The 20,696-nt window shown below is 44.3% G+C and overlaps 5 protein-coding genes across 5 annotated transcripts; 3 read left to right on the top strand and 2 right to left on the bottom strand.

The window, feature by feature from the left end:
• Positions 1 to 4,175: 4,175 nt before the first annotated feature.
• BHQ10_006726 (uncharacterized protein) lies at positions 4,176 to 4,463 on the top strand (the record flags this gene model as incomplete). The annotated part of the gene is made up of 2 exons (XM_040879344.1): positions 4,176 to 4,335; positions 4,405 to 4,463. The coding sequence occupies 2 exons, from the start codon at positions 4,176 to 4,178 to the stop codon at positions 4,461 to 4,463; spliced, it is 219 nt and encodes a 72-aa protein (XP_040735230.1).
• A 2,908-nt stretch (positions 4,464 to 7,371) lies between these two features.
• On the top strand, positions 7,372 to 12,220 carry BHQ10_006725 (uncharacterized protein; the record flags this gene model as incomplete). The annotated part of the gene is made up of 10 exons (XM_040879343.1): positions 7,372 to 7,576; positions 7,641 to 7,773; positions 7,859 to 8,050; positions 8,114 to 8,235; positions 8,319 to 8,557; positions 8,607 to 8,878; positions 8,943 to 9,069; positions 11,320 to 11,702; positions 11,776 to 11,843; positions 11,910 to 12,220. The coding sequence occupies 10 exons, from the start codon at positions 7,372 to 7,374 to the stop codon at positions 12,218 to 12,220; spliced, it is 2,052 nt and encodes a 683-aa protein (XP_040735229.1).
• A 1,075-nt stretch (positions 12,221 to 13,295) lies between these two features.
• BHQ10_006724 (uncharacterized protein) lies at positions 13,296 to 15,241 on the bottom strand (the record flags this gene model as incomplete). Its single annotated transcript, XM_040879342.1, has 7 exons — positions 13,296 to 13,996; positions 14,046 to 14,226; positions 14,287 to 14,622; positions 14,688 to 14,749; positions 14,804 to 14,844; positions 14,899 to 14,948; positions 15,014 to 15,241. 7 exons carry the CDS (start codon positions 15,239 to 15,241, stop codon positions 13,296 to 13,298), a joined length of 1,599 nt encoding a protein of 532 aa, XP_040735228.1.
• Positions 15,242 to 15,865: 624 nt separating this feature from the next.
• On the top strand, positions 15,866 to 18,245 carry BHQ10_006723 (uncharacterized protein; the record flags this gene model as incomplete). The annotated part of the gene is made up of 4 exons (XM_040879341.1): positions 15,866 to 16,233; positions 16,290 to 16,317; positions 16,374 to 16,883; positions 16,950 to 18,245. The coding sequence occupies 4 exons, from the start codon at positions 15,866 to 15,868 to the stop codon at positions 18,243 to 18,245; spliced, it is 2,202 nt and encodes a 733-aa protein (XP_040735227.1).
• A 1,005-nt stretch (positions 18,246 to 19,250) lies between these two features.
• BHQ10_006722 (uncharacterized protein) lies at positions 19,251 to 20,291 on the bottom strand (the record flags this gene model as incomplete). The annotated part of the gene is made up of 1 exon (XM_040879340.1): positions 19,251 to 20,291. One exon carries the CDS (start codon positions 20,289 to 20,291, stop codon positions 19,251 to 19,253), a length of 1,041 nt encoding a protein of 346 aa, XP_040735226.1.
• Positions 20,292 to 20,696: the final 405 nt, after the last annotated feature.

The following is a 20,696-nucleotide window of genomic DNA, read 5'->3' as shown; positions in this document are numbered from 1 at the left end:
ACCAAATCAAGTGAAGGGGCACGTATCATCGCGTGGCGCAAAGCGGTAGTACTACAAAAACGAGGAGTCTCGACCATCCTCGTATGTCAATAATGCGCCTTGAAGGGATCAAATTCCACCGTTAGGACAGAAATCAATGGAGAAGTGAGGACAAAGAAAAGATCAAGCAGAACAAAGAGTAGACAGACTGCTGAGGGTGGGGAAGAGCGCGGCTCAGAACTCGAGAGTCACAGGAGGTGAATAGGTGCGAGATGCCACCTGTGTGACTATCTCTGCTAAAGGCCAGACGTATCGCTAGGCTTGTTTCTTTCGGTTATCATCTCTCCAATCGCAGTTACCTCAGCAAGGTGTTACTTCTAGGTTCATTAGTGTTCGTCGTCGTACAGAAAACACATCATACCTGTGTAACCAACTTAGGCACTTGAAAGCTTACTTTGAATACCTCTGATACTCAGCTCTTTGTGAACGAAGGATTGCACGATATCGATGTGTTCGGACAGCTGTGGATGTTCAAAGGATATGAATTAGTCGCGCTGCTCGTTAGTTAATGGAACTACGTGTAAGTAGCTGGCAGCTCGAGCGCTTCTAAGCATCTGCTTCTATTACCGGTTCAGGCATGGATACCTTTCTCGTATTGCTGCCATGAGTGCCTCATCCTCTCTCGCAGGGGTAGGACCGTCAAATGTTAAAGAATCACCAGGAAACTTGAAGCATTGCGCTACAAAATACCCTCGCGAGATTAGCCGACCACGAACTATTGTGATTAGCAAAGGAAATGATAACATGCAGCTGCATATTGCTCGAACATTGGTTACCCATGAGATATGCTCCTTTCACTCATATCACTTACAGCAATTTTTGACAGTGAAACATTCCATTGAAATAATGTATGCAAGTGTTGGTAATGATGGCATTGCATGTACTTGCATATCCCATATATGTTTGTAGATGGGATAAGATACAACGTCAGTTCAATAATGCATTAGATCTAGATGCCCAAGCTGGATCTGCTTGGGGCATCGTCGTCTGCTAAATTTCGCTATGTTTATAGCTGAATGATATGGACGTGCGTATATTACACATTTATTAATGAGCAGCCATGAGATAGTCTCCTCAGTTCGGGTTGAGTGTGCCAAACAAGACTCCCTCAAAAATTCAGGGCTGTCAGGAAGTAGGGTGAGATGATTAACTTACAAGCTCCGGTTGACTTAGGCAAGAAGTATACTGCAAGCCCGTACTCAGAGCAGGTGATGCAAGACTGATGCATTTCATGCGCTTGATAGTAGGGGGAGGTGAGTTTTAATTATTTCTTCTTCGAATCTCAGACCGCAACTTGTAGCCATAGCAGAAGCTTAGGATCATAGCAAGGCAGGCACGTTACCCTCTTTGTGCATGATATCACTATTGGGTTAGTTGAGATTATCTTGATGTCTCTTTATCGACTTAGTCTTACCTTTGGTGATACTATTCGACCACGGGTAATGTTGTTTCTATAGTAAAACTGTTTTGTAATTTTGACGTGCATGAAGTATATGTAGTCCTGGAATGAAAAATGCGGTGAAGCCAGAACGCGAGCGTGTTGGACTGCAGCGAGTGTCGTGCGATTGTTTTCATTCGCTACATAGATAAAAATATATGTATGTATATTGTGCATCAAAGACTTGCAGCTACATGCTTCTGATCGCTGATCTGCATGTGGTATTCTGGATGGGCGTAGCTAAAACTATGACTAAAGAATGTCAATTGAATATACTTCTACTTCGTTTCCAATGAGTCTAACCATTGTCATCAGAATAAAAAAATAATAACTAAAATGCTAATGTTGAGGATTATATCAGAAAAAATGCAAACGGAATGGTGAAGTTTCGAATGAGAACCAATTATTCAAGTAGCGGTCCCGTTACCCAAGTCGTCAGGTCTTATTACAAGCTCCTTCATTTTAATTTAATCGGCATCTCGATGGAATTGGCTCATATGACTCTCCACTAGCAACCCGAAGTAATCAAGTATGTATGCAAGACGAACACATTATTCAGGTAAAGTGAATATTCCATATCAATCAGTGAAGATATGCATATCACACAGAACTACATATGCTGAAAAGGTTGCATCACTGAGTACCCCAATATTACGTGACTCGCAGCGTCACAGGCCCGCCATTGCTAATAGATCTTCCAGATAAATACGAAGCAAGGAGTTTGGTGCTGGATGTTGATTTCAAAGCAAGAAACCCACGAGAGCGACCAGACTGACAGAATGACGACTTTGTGCAACCACGCACCTGTTTCAACATGCGAGTAACTGATGTTATGGAAGTGTATCAACACCAGCCACATGGAAAGTGACTAGGATATTGACGAAAATAGTTCCGTTTGTGTATTTGAATTACCCGATTCTATTGCCGACTGAACAATTGAACATGGCCAGGAAAAAAGAAAAGTGCCCGAGTCTTTGGTAATGTCTTGGCCTTCTGACGAATTTAATACGAGAGCTCGCTTGAAGTAGAAAAGTGGAAGAAAACAATCCACATTGAAATCTCGGCCGATCTCCGGTAGGATGGCAATCGATGCATGGCGTTCATGACAGCTGCAGAGATTCTGAAGAGACATTCAGATCGAGCGAGATTCCGGTTTTGTGTATGATATTAGTGAAATATCACTTGCCACTACTTAAATCTTATTCCTTTTTTATTAAACGCGTTTACCTGGCTATTAATCTGAGATTTACTTTGAAACTACTGCAGGAAGCGTCCCCGGTGGGCGTCACCGCCCCCATCGATCTTCAACATATATCTAGCCAGAACGGTGGAAACCTGAAGGAGAAGATAAGTCAGTTGCTTCTTTGCATGGTAATTGTAGCCTATGATATCCCTGTTTTAATTCTGATGAGCTGAGCGATAACTCCTGTCAGTAAGATTCATTAAGTGTCGATGCAGATACAGCTAAACAAGTCTGACATTACAAAGTTGGCTGACCGACATCTCCCGAACTGCCGCATCGACGACTGCCTGATGAAGATCCATTTTGTGTTTTCCCTTCGATTGTGCACACCATTTCAACTGCTTTGCCGCCTAGGGAAAACAGCAAACAAGAAGTGATGAATTGAGTCATAGGCAGGCTTTTTCGTACTCCGTACACACGGGGAGGTCGCATGAAGAAAAAGCAACGAAAATAGAAATGTCGAAATATGCCTTCTCATTTAATGCGAGAGGGTAGTACGGTTCTTGCGCCACATATATATTTTGGTCTAAGCTCGTGTGCAGGGGGGCCCCGGCTTCCGAGCGAGGGAGAAATGAGTGTCAGTGACCAACTTACGATTCAACCAGACCCCTGTTAGGCGGTCCTGATCCTGGTTCAGCGAATGCTCGACTACTCCATGGATAGGATGTTCCTGGAGCGCTGAGGTCTGAATTCTCAACTGACTTGGATGGTTTTTGACGGCGAAAGACGGCACGGGAAGTGGAGCCGGCCGTGTGTTATTGGATGCTAAGGCCTCCTCTCTTGGAGTTCGTTGCTTTCGTTGCTTCTTCCTTCCATTATTCCTAGTTCTTAATGCTACTTATTTGCGGCGCAGGACTCCGCAGGAGAGGGCTGACATGTTACTACATTGGGCCACTGAGTTGGCAGATTGGGTCACAGCCGTAAACGAGGAAGAAGGGAGACTGGGCAGCGGACATGCTGAAGAGCTATATCATGGTTGGTATTAATCTGCTAATAAACATGTTGCTCTACTCCCAAGAGATCAAGAAGTTTTATAAAGGGTGAAGCCTTCGCCTGTGATCGATCCTCTCTGATATTTCTGCACTTCGCCTCATGGTTTGCAATCCAATTTACCATTCGGACTCGAGACAACTCAGGTTCTAGCCAAATCTGTGCGGCAACTCGGTTGATATTATCGAAACATCTCTTCCGTTACACTTAGACAAACAGAAAAGGTAAGAATTTTCTGAGCCTCTGCCACGGCGCAGACAATGTTATGCCCCATAAGCCCTGGACTAGGATTGACTAGGTTAGCAGCCGCCGGAAAAGCGTCACGAGCCGCTCCAAAACAATTTACCATAAGATCGATCTTCTGTCGACATAGCATCTACAGTACAGTGGTGTACTTCTATATCTAGATATATTGTGGAATTAGTATATCGACGCAAACATTCCTAAGCGAGAGAAAAGCCCGTCATGCCCGAGTCGACTCAAAATCGCCCACCTGCCACGGCCCCGGTGGGCTCCAAGCACCCTTCCTCCTCCTCTCCACCTCAGATTCCCGATCTGGAAGCAATGAGACAAAGATGGGACGAAAACCTAGAAGCGGATTTCGCAGAAATCAAAGAGATACTTCGTGAGTGTACGATGCTACATACCGCCTAACACCGAACATTTTCTCACATCCCGTTTGAGCAACATACAGGTCGAGACAGAGATGCGCACGCACAGCAACAGAGCGCCAATGACGCACACACCCAATGACCTCTAACTCGCTAGTCCTTGAGTAAAATTTATCACCGAATATGGCTTGGTGTTTTTGGCAGAGACCTGAGGTTGTTATCAGACCATGGATGACCTTTTGCTGAACTTGGCCAATGGACAGATTGCGCCACAGCTTGTATTGCTGTGACTTCGGACGAGTCGAAAGGGTTAGATATGACTCTGCGACACTTCAAATCCTCTGGAACAAGCAGAAGATTAAGATCAGGATAGAAGTGTAGAGCTTATCTTTTCCTCTTCATCCTCGTTTGATTCGCGGCTATCTGATAACGGGGCCAGTCGAATTTATTCGGCCATTACTCCTCTACTTTGACTTCTTCATTCCTATACTTTCAGGCAATGTACTTATCCCTCGATGAATTCTTCCACACCCTTCATGCTGTTAGCTTCGTGGACCAGGGTCTATGTCTAAAGAAGTGCTGTTGGATTTTCCGGGGTGTCTTAGATTTTTGTTCTCTTGCTCAACATCAAACACAATAGAATACTCGATAGTGCGTAGCAGAAAGCCTTTGCTCTAAATTACAAGTCTTTGGCTCGTCTTACAAAACTGTTGATGATGTAGTAGCAAAAAGAATATTATATCCGTCTGACCGTTGTAATTAACACCAAGTACACATCTGGTCCTTCAATTAATCTACCCGAGTAATTGATGTATGTGATTACTGATAAGTGAGCATATGCAATGCTGATCGTGATCTACAAAGAACCTAAAATAAAAATTGGCGTACTATGCATATATAGTCAAAACTTGCATGTGTCATGTTTCGGCGTAAGGACCTATGAGGTGACTCGATAGTTTTTTCTATGTAACGCGATCCTACGAGCCCTAACCCTATTCCCCTAAGGATCCTCCGTTATCGAAATTACAGGCTATCGAGCTGAATTAAGGCAGATATATGAATATGCATTGGATATTACAAGTTATTCTTGTACGCAATTTTACAAAAGGGGCTTAGGCCTCGGGATTCATGTCTGAAGCATTCGGCAAGGAGTGCTGCTAGTAACATCCTAATGTCCGACATGATTTATGGAATAAGGGATATGTTTCTCCGTATGATATCAAAATGAAGGACATTTGGACTCCGAGACTCCCAGAGAAATTTGCTTTGTCAAGACAGCCTTTGCATGGGCCAAAATATTATTAAGTGATGTATGCCTCTCATTTAGCACAAATGATTGAAACTCACAGGCCTACACGTCTCGGGTTTAAAACTACTATCCAGTATAACCTCTGTATCCGACTGGTAAAATAAGCGGGTAGACGATTGCATAAAAGTCGGCATATCACATGCATTGATGTACAATTTCCAGTTGTGTCTGTCACTGACATGCGAGAAGCTGTTGAACTTGACCATTACTCGCATTGATGGCGGGGTACGTACATAGACTAATAGTATTGAACTCTTTTGCATTTATATTGTAATGAAACAGCTGAAGATTCGGACAAATATGGAAGAATAATTGCAGGCCCAGGCAAACGATCATCCCGCTTTCAGCACACAGGCAGGTATGACGGCCAGAACAACCAATGAAATTTCCTGATGATAAGACGTCCAGTTTGTAACACGTTAGTAAGGCACTTCTCTGTACTTCTTTAAAGTATAATCTAGACTACCTGCCTTATTGGGGAGTCAAAGGGGTAGTTGTCGTGCTATTTTAGTGCATTGCCTCCAATTGACGCTTCAATGTTTCTGATGATTTGTGTGATCTAGATACGATTCTGCAGATTGATTGTATTTGACAATGCATTTTTCAGAGATGCGATTGACAGGTGAGTTCTTTCTTGTTTTTACTTGAAAATCAGTCTCCAAGAATCTCTATTCGATCCAATTCTAGTATTTAACGGCGACCTGGAAACATTAAAATGTCGGAAACTTCAGGGTTGGAGAAGATCACGGTCATAGCATCTTGTTCTGATCTTAGTGGGGGACAGAGAGCCGAGCTTCGAGGAGTTTTCGTTCCATGACTCTATTCAGACTGCTGAATGGAAAAGTGTGATTGACATTCAACTCCTTTTCGCAGAGTCAAACATCGGATAGTTTTCATCGATCAACCTTCCCAAGTCATTTGCATGACATCCGAACGAACAAGACATCCACACCCGCAAACAACCTTCCCGACATCCACTGTATATGTAGACGAGATGTGAACTTTCCCACCTGTTCGTATTCCCGGTTTTGCGCGTAACATTCACAATCCCTCTGCTTCAAGTTGCGGTGACTTGCACACTGACAGCCCCCAATCAGAGGACAAAAGTCGGTGGATTCTCTGCAAGGGTGGATAACAAATACTCCGTCCAACCAATGATCGGCGGTGTGGAGCTGCAATGCAAGTCACTGAAAAGTGATATGTCATTTTTTTGTATTAATCTAGATACCGCTTTGACACCATGGCGGTTTTCGTGTCTGAACTGAGTAGTCTAGTGATATTAAAGCAGTTGCAGTGCATAAGGCTAGGGAAACAGACAGGAGATTTAGTGGGACACAGGCAGAATGCAGCCAATACGGGGTATGCGCTGTGTAATTTCTATGAGCCATGTGCAAACGGAGGATTATATTGCAGCATCAACTGGTATCACCAAGACAAACGTACATGAGTAGTGATGAGCACTGTTGTCATATCCCCTCACTTAGCTTGGTAGGGTCTCGGATCTTAAGTGTGAAAGGAAGGGTTTGGGTCTATTTTCCCAGCACTTCCCCGCCCCTGATCGGCTGATATTAATTGCGAGTCAATAAAAGATATATATAGGTGTACTTGATTTCAGCTTTCGAAAACCTAGTCAGCATCTACTATAACTATCATTGTCGGTTCCTGTGTATATGTGTACGCCCCTAGTCGCTTTCCAAGGATCTGTTTAGGAAATATACACAGTTTCACCTTGCAATTAAAAATGGACGTTGTATCAATTGGACGATTTATGCTTTACAGCCTCAGCCTGTTCTTCATTTACAAAATTCTTGCCCAGTTCAAACACATCAAACGGCCGCCGCTCCCACCGGGACCCAAGGGCAAGTTCCTGGTTGGTAATCTAGGCGATCTACCTCCGCCCGGGCAGCAAGAGTGGCAGCATTGGTTGCGGCACAAAGATGCATACGGTACGTTAGGAGTCACTACATGGCTAGTTGATCCATTGAAGTCTCATACCTTTGGTTTGATTAGGTGGCATTAGTTCCGTCACAATCATGGGACAGACTTTGGTCATTGTCAATGACGTTCGCTTGGCGTTCGATTTGCTGGAAAAGCGCTCAGTCAAACATTCATCTCGGCCAAAGCAAGTCTTTGCTGGTGAAATGTAAGTTTCCCTTTTCGCCTTGATTTTCAGAATGATTGTTAGATGAAAGAAAAAACTAAGGGTGACTTCTTCCCTTTTCCTCTAGATTGGGCTGGGAAAATTCACTTGGGCTTTCACCGTACAACAATCGATTCCGAGCTATTCGAAAGAACATGTCCAAAGTGCTAGGTTCGTTGACTGCGTCCGCACGCTTCAACCCTCTTCAAGAAAGAGAGGCCGGTCATTTCCTGCTTCACATCTTGGATGATCCGACTAACCTCACCGAGCATATCCGAAAGTATGTCTCTCTTCGAATCATTGACTGCGAGTCGAAGTCACTAACCCTACTGTTGAAAAATAGGGAGGCCGGCTCCGTTATCCTTAAGATTGCCTATGGATACACGACAGAACCACATGGCAGGGACCCGTTGGTAGAGTTGGCTGGTCAAGCCATGGATCAATTTGCGCGGGCTGCCGTTCCTGGTACATGGCTAGTTGATATGCTTCCGTTTCGTATGATCCCAATATTTTGGAATAATAAAGCCAGACATTAACATCTGAAGCAGTAAAACACTTGCCGGATTGGTTCCCTGGAGCTAGATTCAAAGAAATTGGTCGCTTGTGGGGATCCACGCTGTCCGAACTCACCGAAAGACCGTATGCTTTTGTTAAGCAGCAGATGGCGGACGGTGTCAATGAACCATCTTTTCTGTCGGATTTGCTCCAGCAACCAATTGCAAATGCCGATGATTTGTTCACTGTGAAATGTTCAGCCATGTCCTTGTTCACAGCAGGTGCAGATACTGTAAGCAACCTGTGCTGATTTGAGTATGAGATGACGCTAATTAAAATAGACCGTTTCGTCGTTGTCATGTTTCTTCTTGGCCATGATTCTATTTCCAGAGGTCCAACAGAAAGCGCAAGAAGAGATTGACCGTGTTGTTGGTACTGGTCGTCTCCCCGAAATTGCAGACCGGCCGAATCTTCCGTATTTGGATGCAATGGTGAAAGAGGTGCTTCGTTGGCATCCTGTAGCACCAATGTGTTTGCCGCATATGACCACCGAAGACGATATTTGTGAAGGTTACTTTATCCCAAAAGGATCATACATCATGCCTAACGTTTGGTGAGTCAACTTGTGTCAACGCACTCTATTTGAACATAGACTATGATGCTGACTTGTACTTAAGGTTCTTTACGCATGATCCAGCTGTCTATCACAACCCGATGCAATTCAAACCTGAACGTTTCCTAGCCACCGAGAGACATATCCCGGAACCTGACCCGCATACACTAGTCTTCGGCTTCGGACGCCGGGTATGTCCTGGCCGTTTGCTAGCCGACACTGCCCTATTTGTCAATATAGCACAGGCTCTATCCGTCTTCAAGATAGGAAAAGCCACTGAAGATGGTCAGGAGGTTGAGCCAGTGGTAGATTTCCTACCTGGTGTTGTTAGCCACCCGGCTCCATTCAAAGCTTCAATAAGGCCACGATCTCCGCATCACGAAGATCTCATAAGGAGTATCGAACAAGCACACCCTTGGCAGCAGAGCGATGCCAAACTAATGCAAAATGTCACATTTTAGATTGATCACGAATATACCGATTATACTAGGGTGTCAATGTAGTCATTTTGAGAGATTTAATTTAGCGAACAAGTAATATTTAGAGCGATAATACAAACTAATACAGATTACTATAATAGTCGATTAGTCAAATTTGATATCTATCTGCTTCATAGTGTCCAAGGCAGGCTGTTGCAATTCATTTGGAATGACAAACGATGTCCCTGTAAATGATCGGAGTCAATTTCTATACATAACAATTATGAGCTGTTTTACCAGGTTCAGTTCCACCCATGCATGTCCAGTGACGTCGGACAATGTGATACGTATTTTCTCAAGGTCGAGACATCTACCGCGGATCACCCCTAGTCTTGAGTCTCCGATTAGCTAAAGACAGGCAACAGCAAGCCATGCGTGTGAGATTGTCAATTTCCGCAGCCAATGTCTACCATCGACATTGATCCACTTTCGGAGAGTATTTTAGAGTGTGGGTGATCTACGAAGCTATGACACATATGCTATACAGTTTATGCAATGATCGAATAGTGGCTAGACAGGTTATATATACTGCACTGGACGTACTTTTAGACTCAAATGCGTGAAAGCGTCGGTAGGAGCCTTATAACCTGTCAAACCGTGGGAATTGTGAACCCCTTGCGCCGGATACAGTCCGCACCACTAGTTGATGTTGACGCCACAACCGGAAGAGAGTGCCTTGCGTCAAACAAAATATGACATGTCTTCTACCTATTAAAATGTTAATGCTAAATAATCCGAGGAGTAAAGAGCTCTTGAATGTTCCAATCAGCTGCTAGGAATCTGACCTCGTATGCTGTTGGGTAGGCTATAGTTTGATTACCCAACCCGAATTCGAATAGCAGAACGGAGCCTCAAGATACATCATCTGTGCGCATGGAACCCTGACAAGACGCATAAATGGAAAAAAAGAAAAGTCTCCTTACAGTGATGTTCGCTTTCCCCCTCTTTGAATATTTAGAGGGACTATAGCCCCTCAAACAATAGATATATAAAGGTTCGCAGAATATTTGTCAATCGATGGATAATGCAAGAGCCCCAATCGTATTTCGACAATCAGCTCACCTTGGGTAAAAGTAATTTCTTTGCGAAAAGGTCAAAAAACTCATCAAGAAGCGACGATGAAAGCTGTTTTCTCGATATTGGCGGCCTTTTCGCTAGCACTCCTCACTTGTGCTAGTTTGCTAGACGAGATGCCGAAATGTGCGGTAAGTCTCTGATTCATTTCATGCAGTCACATTCCGATTACTTCATTTTCTAAAATATACACATAGGCCACTTGCTTCGAAGACTCGCTTCCGCTCTCTCACTGCTCGTCCCAGGACTTGACCTGTCTTTGTGCAGACACGGCATTTCAAGGTGCAGTTCAATTATGTGTTGGGAACGGAACCTGCACACCGAAGGAAATTCTCAGTAAGATAATCTCAGACCCGAAGGACACTTACAAACTATACTTAAGTTGTGACATCAATCTAATGTTGTTTGCAGCAACCACTAATGCGACCTACGCGGCTTGCGAGATGCCATCTCATGACATCAGGCCAGTGATGGTTGGTATCCCGGCCGCGTTTGGAAGTCTGACGATAATTCTCGTCTTACTTCGGATTTACGCCCGGGTATTCATCAACAAGTTCTTCGCTTGGGACGACAGATTTATAATACTGGCCTTGGTACCTACCCTCTCCTGGTCTCCGTCATCTTCAATAGGCTTCGCTGACATTCGTAAAATAGGTCTTTGCTTTGCCCTTGAATTTCCTTCTTTTCCCGAGTACGTATTCTGTTAGGGAAAGAGTTGAGATGGTTAGGTTAATTTACTTTTGTAGTGGCCAGAACTGGCATGGGCAAGGATATATGGACCATACCCTTCGACAATTTGACGCAAACACTGAAGGCGAGTACTGGTTCTTTCTGCAACTGAGCCATTGATTCTCTGCGGCGCTTTATCACTGACGATTCAAGTATCAGGATCTATATTTTGCGGAGGTTTTCTACATGATTTCGGAGATGTTCACTCAGCTTTCTATTCTCTTCTTCTATCTCCGTGTTTTCGACTCAACCGTATTCCGCCAGTGTGCCATTGGTATATCGATTTTTGTGGTCTGCTTCGGAGCCGCAAATACATTTTCTATGATATTCCAATGCACGCCGATATCCTTCTTCTGGGATGGTTGGACTGGTGAATATGCCGGAAAGTGTATCAACATCAATACCTTCTCGTGGATCCGTGCCGCGTTTGAAATCATCATTGACTTGGCCATCATTTCTCTGCCAATTCCTCTCCTTTTAGGCCTGAAGTTGAACTGGCACAAGAAATTGCAGATTTTGTCCATGTTCTCTATTGGATTTCTGTGAGTAGCCTTCCCGTGACCATTTTGTTAGATTTTTGTCATACCTAGAGTCAAACTAACGATAATGGGACAGAATTACATTGGTCAGCATCTTACGACTTGAGTCCTTGGTACGATTTTCTAAATCTACTAATATTACCTGTAAGTCTTGGGATTTCAACTCCACGTCCGAATACTTTTTATTCTCCATGCTAATATTACCGAAAGACGAAAATGCTCCCGCAGTCTACTGGTCAGTCCTCGAATGTGATATTGCCATTGTCTGCGCTTGCATGCCAGCACTTCGTATCATCCTAGGAGCTATCTTTCCAAAGTATTTTGGCAGCAACTTCAATTCAGTCACTGGAGAATCGCGTCGAACTACACGCAACGAGCAACAATCCGTGCCCAAATCAGACCCAGAAGCCGACCCTATTACAAAGACGATAGCCTCATGGACTGTTGGTCCCGATGATCGCAGCCGGACCCCGTCTCCGGTAGAAATGAACAACATCGAGCCTGAGGAGACCAAACATTAAGAAGACTCGTCTTGGGAGTGTCAATAACATCGGGATGTCCATTGTATGAACAGATCCGGAGATTTGTTCCATTAAACACCCATATACCCATATATCCTAATACTTGAAATTTTATCATTCTTTTCCCTATCCTCTCTTACAATCGTTTGAAAGTATATCACCTGTCAACATGCATCATGTCATAAATTAGTGTACCACATTGGCTTGGTAATGTGCAAAAGAAGTCTTTCTTGAAATGGGGGGTTTTTCTTTCTTTTTTCTTGCAATTCCTAGGCTTTACAAGTTGCTCTCGCTAAGGTACACGAGTTTTGGTTTAACTGACAAATAATTACTTGTTCACCCAAAAAGACATGCATTTTTTCAGTACTAGGTACGGAACAAGTTTCCCGGCACTGTATGCACATTGAGACTTTCAAAAAATTGAGATTTATATTGTATTGCGATCTCAGAAAACCCTCAAGCCGAGTGACCGGCGTATTGTGCAACAGTGGTTCATGATGGAATAAAATATTGAGAGGGCACCGGTCGAGGGAATAATATCAGAACATACTTGGTTAATATGGGATATGATCGCTATACCACGCCATCCCTAGTCACTTTGATCTTAGCTCCCATAACTTTTATTAGCTATAACCCTGACTGGTCTGACCAAAGTGCTTTATTTTATCAGAAATATGACAGATGCCAATCAAACAAGATGGAAAGAAAAGGGCGAACAGACTACATAGCTCCTGCATTTCTAATATTAGACTTCTCTGAAAGAATTGCCCATTTGCCTTGTACCCCAATGTATGTATTGGCGATATATGATATTTCTTATTTACTTGATTAAGGCACTATCTATCGGCTATCCGACGTAATTAGTCAACTTAATCCACACAGTGGGTTAGACGATCTAAACACCGTTAGAAATTAGTGTTAGATACTTCCTTGTTTAGATTCCTAGACTAGAAAGAAAGAAAAAGAAGACTACCTATATATTTTTAATTTCGTATAGACAAAAGAAATTTACGGTAATATAGGCAAGAAAGCTTGTAATTCTCTTTCTCGTAACGCTGCCACTTTATGCCATAATCTACTCTTTAGCGACTTCAGCCTCGTGAGTAGCTCGTACCTCCTTCTGCTGCATCAGCCTATCGTTCTCCACCTTCTTCTTAACGCTCCTCCACTCCAGTGACACCGCCCCAAGCACACTCAAACAGGAAGGGACCAAGCCCGTCTTGAACACCTCACGCAGTGCTTCATTATAGTCCGCCAGTCCTTTCTGACGCATGTCCTCCGGCAGCGAATCAAGCAAAGACGTTGCACCCGACGATATAACAAGTTCTCGATTAAAACCGGGAACCCAGGAAAGTCTCTGCACAAGCTGATTACCAAGCACATTTTCACCAACAGATACAAAGACAGCCGCGCCCAGAAGCGTTCCAAACAGCAACAGAGCTAATCCAGTGGGTATATCCTTTTTAGGTAGAGTGACTTGTGCCGCGAGATTGGGCACTTGAAAGCAGCATCCGAGACCAATACCGTATATTATTTGATAGCCAACCCATTTTGCTTCCTCAGTATCTAGTTGAAGGGTTGTAAACAAGCCAAAGCCAACAGCCATGACGCAGGATCCCATGATTGCAAGGGGCGTGTAGTATCCGATTTTGGAACTTAGGAATCCGCTACCGATTGATACGGCGACCATAGATAGCATTAGAGGCAGTATTTTGATGCCGGATTGTGCGGCACTGACGCCTTTTATTGATTGGAACCAGACAGGGAGGAAGTATACTGGAATAGATGGTTAATTATGAGTGAGGTGGCAAAGAGTTTCACTAACCCAGTATATAGTTCCCAGAATTCATGCACAGCGTTGACCAAAACCCGGCAACGAGACTGCGCTGTTTGAAGATACGGGCAGGAAGCGTCGCCGTTGTTGGGCAGAGTAATTGAACGGCAGCAAAAGCAATCAGAAGCGCCCCTGAAAGGACAAGCAATAAAATTATGCGCCAGTTACTCCACTGAATGAGAGGTCATCAGTTAATCATATTCCAAGATCGACAGGGATACTGTCAACTTACAGCGTACTGTTGACCGCCCCATTGAAGCGCCAGCAGGAGGCAGATCACACCAGGCATCATGAATCCGGTACCCAAGAAATCAAGTTTCAATAATTTGGCAGTAAAGGGAAGTTTGGTAGTCTCTCGATCCGGGGTATCGAGCAAAAAGAAAATGACCACCAACGCCAGCGCGCCAAAGGGTAGATTTATATAGAAACACCATCTCCAAGTCACATTCGACGTGAAACCACCACCAATCAAGGGACCGGCAATCGACGAAACCCCCATGAGCCCGCCGAATAAGCCTTGAATTTGGGGACGTTTTTCCACAGGTATGACCAAGGCAATACATACCACCTAGTACGAAAAAATCGTTTAGAAAGCGGGTATGAACCGGAGTATATTTGAATAGGATAACTCACGACACCAGCAAATATACCGGCAGCACCAACACCCGCAATCGCCCTTCCAACAATAAAAGTAACTGAATTCGGAGCAGCTCCACAAATAGCAGAGGCAATCTCAAATAATAGTATACTCATTAACAAAACCTCTCTAATAGGAAACAGAGTGTATACCCTGCCATAGAACAATTGTAGTGCACAACACGTCAACAAATAGGCACTTCCGTACCAGCCTACATCGGAGAGGGAATTGAACTCGTCGGTGATTCGGGGTATGGCCTGAAGTGTCCGAAAACTGAGTCAGAACAATAAGTATCATTGCAATTGGTTCAGAGAGTTCGTACAGTCGAAATAATTGTGCGGTCCAAAGCAACCAGGAACATGCTCATGAGAACCGAGACTAAGACGAGGACAGTCTTCGTTGCTGACCGTTTTTCCGGCTGTGTAGGAGTTGCCTCCTTGACTGCTGCATTGATAGATTCTTCGCCCTCAAGCTCAGTGCTGGTTATGTCAGATTGCTGGTCCCCAGATGCCGCTTTACCTTCTGGCGACGTTGGCTGCCGAGACGTCATGGTGTTGGGATTCGATGCTTTTCCTGCAATATTATAGTACAAATAATGATGAATATACAATTTCATGACTTGAAATAGTCGTTTTTCGAAAGGGCGAGCTGGACCTTTTATACAGGAATTTTTTGGTGGTCATCGGGGCCGAGCAGCATTGGAATCTTAGGGCATTGGCAGCGTCCTTTCTTTAGAAGTATGTATAATCAATCTTACAACGTATCTAGGGCACTCACTCTATCTACATATTTGTAATTCTAAGCTTCAAGATGCATGAGTACGGCGTGAGAAATAATGAGTCCATACCTAATTAATATTGCACTGTTTTTATTTAACCTACGAGACCTATCAACTTCTTGTATATAGATTATTGAACAACGACGCCAATAAGCAAACTTTGGCACATTCTCATACTGCTGTTACTATTCCAAAATATCGTTGTTTCCTCAAAAATAAAATAAAAACTTATCTACATGTAGAATTACAGTGATTTACGATGGAGGTATGGTGACTTTGATGCCCGGGATTTCAAAGTCCGAACGGAAAAGAAACCCCGAGACGGGGCCGAGCCCTCCTCAACTTCCTCCATCAATCATCCACAATTTTCTTTCGACTCGTGATAAATAAAACAACATGTCGACAACACCAGAGCCACCATCAAAGCGCAAATCACAACGGATGCTCTCGTGCGTTCTCTGCCAGAAACGCAAGGTGAAATGTGAACGCAAATTCCCATGCGCAAACTGTGTCCGGAACGGCGCGCAGTGCGTTCAAGCTTCGCTTACGCAGCGGAGTAGCCGCCGACAGTTTCCGGAGAGAGAATTGCTCGAACGAGTCCGATTTTATGAAGATTTKCTGCGGCAAAATCATGTCGATTTTGATCCTTGGTCTGCCGAAGTTCCAGAGCTACGTGCACTCACGCCTGCTAGTCAGGGTAGAAGCTCTGATGTTGCGCGCCCAAAGGCATCGACTAGCAAAGAGCCAAATAAATGTAAACAGGTGTATGCATAAAACGAGCTATGCGAGCTCAAGTATACTTTGACTGATTTATCCGCAGGGAACTTTGGCATATATTAAGTCAGGCCGTACGACCAATCTCTCACTTCTACTGAACACCTACGTCGACTGATTATTCGAGCAGATCCTAGAAAATGACAGTGATGACCCCATATGCAACAACGACGCTGTCCGTGACGCCATCATAAAACACCTGTGGGATCTCTCCTACCAAAGCGAAGGCAGTGAGCACCTGTTATTTGGTTCACCATCACCATCGCCATCACCTGAAAATCTCACTTTTGTGCATCCATCCCAGATCCAAATTCTAAAGCTTTGGCAAGTCTATCTAGAAAATGTAAACCCTCTACTCAAAGTCACGCACACAGTGACTCTGCAACGGCGTATTATTGATGCAGCGCTCGATTTGCCGAATGTGCATGCTCATGATTCTATATTGGAGGCACTCATGTTCAGTATTTATTGCGTTTCGGTTCTGAGTCTCTCCGAGGATGAGTGTCGCGCTTTGTTTGCATCTGCATCTCGGAAAGATGTTTTGTCACGGTATCAGGCTGCATGTCGGCAAGCGTTGATGAAGTGTAGAGTTATGGAGTCGAGTGACCGTGATTGCTTGACAGCGCTGTATCTGTATTTAGTATGTCACCCTCTCATCTCTTACAGATATATCTATATGTGTGGATATCATCTAACTGGGCGTCAGATCTCAATTGCGTCCGAAACAGACCCCCGATCTCTATCCTCCATGCTGGCCATAGCCATCCATATCGCACAACGCATGGGGATCCACGACGAAACCGCCAATTCAAACTCCGGCTTTTTCGAAGCCGAAATGCGTCGTCGACTGTGGTGGTCGCTTGCTATTTTCAACAACCAAGTCTGCTCCGACATAGGCATAACACCATTTGCCTGTTCTTCCTGGGACTGTCAAATCCCTCTAAATGTGAATGATTCGGAACTACGACCGAACTCGTCATCACCAATTACAATGCAGGACGGACCAACCGAAGCTATTTTCACAGTGGCGCGAAGCGCATTGTACGATTTTGGGCGTTCGTTTTATCCCAATAGGATTACCCGGTATAGGATGAAGAATACCTTGCACATCAGCTTATTATCGGAAGACCCAGATGAGGAACACGAATCAACCAGAAAAAAGTTAGATGACTTGTCTGTTCTGGAGAGGACTATGGAAGATAAATATCTTTCGTTTTGCGATCCAGAGAATCCGTTGCATTTTCTTACCATTTGGACGACGCGAGGCTATATCGCCAAACACCGACTACGAGAGTACTATTTTTCCATATATTTTAGTTCATTGAACCATGACGACGCAAATAGCGGCAAAAATGAAGATGCGGAAGCGAATGTTGGTGCAACCGTGGCAGCCCTGAAAATGCTCGACTCAGATACCAAGATCATAACGACACTCTCCGCTCAGAATAATAACAATTATAAATCACAGTTCCAATGGTTTTTTCACTTTGAATTTCCCATCCTCGCATATATACACCTTCTTCGAGAATTACGCAAGTCTCCTCTGGCGCATGCGCATGCCTGGGAAGCCTTGAATGAGAACTACAAGGCCCGCATGACCATGAATGTTAACATGAACGAAAACGCCAATACTGATGAGACACTCAATAATGCCGGAAAACAGCAAAAGGCAATTGTGATTGTGTTTTCGAGGGGTGTTTTGAAGGCGTGGGAGGCGTGGGAGTCTGCCACTACAAAAACCGCCGGTGCTGGTACTGTCGACGGTGCCGAGGTCATGCCATTGCCGTGGATTGTGTCCGATGTGAGGAATAGGTTGGCGCAAATGAAAGCACATCAGCCACATCAATACCACCACCAAGCCAGCGTCGATATGGTTAATGTCGATGGTGCCATGCTCATGCCGGAAGTGTTAGAGGAGGTTCTGGGCACGGACGGAATGGCCATTGATATGGACCAGTTCTGGGATACAATTGACTGGAATTGGGTATACACGCAAAATTAGTGCTTATAATCTGCATGGTTATTAATTTTTATATTACGCTACCATTGGTGCTGCTGCTCTTGGTAGTCGATTCATTCGACACCTATAGACGCTATCTGTAACATTTGGACGGTTTCCTCTAGAAGACAACAATTAATTCATTAAATACCACAGTGAGAACTATTTTGACCATCTTCGTACAGTTCCCGCACTTTCTCAGTTAGAAACCCAGAGGAACGGCATATGTCGTCCCTGCACCGGCCCTGCAACGGCTATGGATTGGAGCTAGTATCATACTAAAATAAATCTATAATGGCACTATTTTAAACGAAGTAAGATTACCGCTATTTGCTATTGCTCAGAGTCGTCTGTTATTAGGATTTGCTGTACTGAAATCCGAGTATAACAAGAGCCATATAAAACCAATCATAGTCCTTTTGTGCAACGTCCATCCGAACAAGATTTGTAACCTATTTTAGACAGACAACAATACTTGCACTTTTGAAGCTCAAACTAGAGTTTCCCTTTCTTTTTTGGAACCCTGTCCAGAGAATCACTGGAACGGAATGATTTTTAAACCAGTCCGGTGTTTGTACAGCTATTTACATAGGTACTTCGCTCTTCCATCATTCTGAGATATATCAATGATGTCACACTATGAAACGCCGAGATAAACAAATGTTATTGATCAATACTCGCTGAAAAAAAGGCTTGATATTTACTAGCGGTCTTAGTCAGTTCATGTGTGAGTCCCTTACCAAAAAGGAAACCATCAATACAGAAATCGACACTTCCGATTCTTTGCCTGATCGGAGTCACCTTGGCCCTTAAAAGCCCTTTATTAAATAAGCACAAAGTGGCCGTTCAAGACAAACGTCGTTGAAGTGGATGAGCGTAAACTGAGGGTTGCAAAAAGAGCTTATTTTGGTTGTATCACCGTCATTTTTTGCTGTCAAAGATAAGAATTATATCCACGGTTCAGGATTTGAATTTCTTGAGCTAAGCCTTTTTGAACACTATCAAGTTTTACGTTGCGGCGTTGGCCGCTCTTTGTGTAATCTCCTCGCTGACAATCTTTTTAAGATTTTCGACGATTGAGACCTCGTTGACAACCTCAGCCTCAGTCCAGAGGACTTGTTGTGCAACTGCTTGCCATATCATTGCCTCGGTACCTGGTATGACATACCACCCGTTGTTTTCAGCGTAGTCGTACAGGGAAGTTCTGATGTTGGGGTGGTAACACATTTCTAGTAGAAGTCCTTTCTCCGCCGCACTTTGTCGCCCAAGAAGCTCTCTGGTAATGGCGGATGATAGTTTCTCGCCCTCTGTCTGTGGAGGGAAGTCAGGGATGGCGCTGACAACGTAATATGGAGCAGGAAGTGTTTTCGCTTCTTCAAGAGAATGCAGTGCCCGTAATTTTCCGTTGAATTTGGATCCCGAAGTTGTGGACGCATCGCGATTGAACCAATCTATAAGTTCATCTGTCTCACTTTTCAATCGACTGACCAAATATATCTCCGAAACACCCATAAGATAGTGCAGAGCGTATATGGCACTGCGAGAAGCACCACCTCCCCCTACCACCAGGGCAGGTTTATTCTTAGCGTCCGGAGACACCAAAGACGATGGAACAGTGCTGAAAGATCTACTAATACCAATTGTATCCGTGTTGGTGCCAATGCGCCTTGGCTTGCCGGTAGTCTTGTCTCGGCGTAAGAAAACGGTATTGATTGCTCCTATCACTTTGCCTGACGATGTGACTTCATCCACATGAGACATGAATGTGACTTTGTGTGGCATAGTCACAGCGGCACCAATGCAATTCTCTGCCGGATCGTCCAGGACTTTCAGCAAATCACTCGGCTCTTTCGACTCCAAGAGGTAGTATTGCCATGGTAGATTCTTGCCGTTGAACAGGTAATTCTGGACCAAGGGCGCCATCGAGTGATGGATGGGGTATCCCAGGAGAGGGATTCTCGTTTTCGTGTCTCGCGCTGCTGAATCGCTGAAGAATGAGGAGCCATGTTCGTAGGACTCACGAAGAGCGATGGTGAGATCAGAAGCCATTTTCGCGATTTCCCGGGCTTTCGTAGAGTGGTGACGTTCCTTCGCGCTTAGCTGCTCGCCTGGTGAATAGAAGACTGAATAGAAAGGAGGAAATATATTTCGCTGGTGTCTTCTGGTGTTTCGACATATACATGTACAGCGCAAAGTTATGAAATGAGAAGCTTTCCTTCCCGTTTTCCTCCGTCGGCCGCCTGGACTGCGGGATGAAAGGTTCCCCGCCGGCTGAGTGTTTCGCCGTGCCAAGACTCGTCCTGTCCATCTTCGCAGAGTATAGCAGACTAGCATGATGTGCCGACTTCTTTACTCAGGGACGTCTGGATTCATCCTTGCTGTTTCTTATTGACGGTGTCTGCCTAAGAATCGAAGGGTCGGCTGCAAGCAAAGTCGTTTGCGAAACATGCGGAC

This window comes from Talaromyces amestolkiae (genome assembly GCF_001896365.1).
Source record: "Talaromyces amestolkiae strain CIB chromosome Unknown scaffold13.1, whole genome shotgun sequence".
In the NCBI taxonomy this organism is placed as follows: Eukaryota; Fungi; Ascomycota; class Eurotiomycetes; order Eurotiales; family Trichocomaceae; genus Talaromyces; species Talaromyces amestolkiae.
This window is presented reverse-complemented; position numbering and strand designations above follow the sequence as displayed.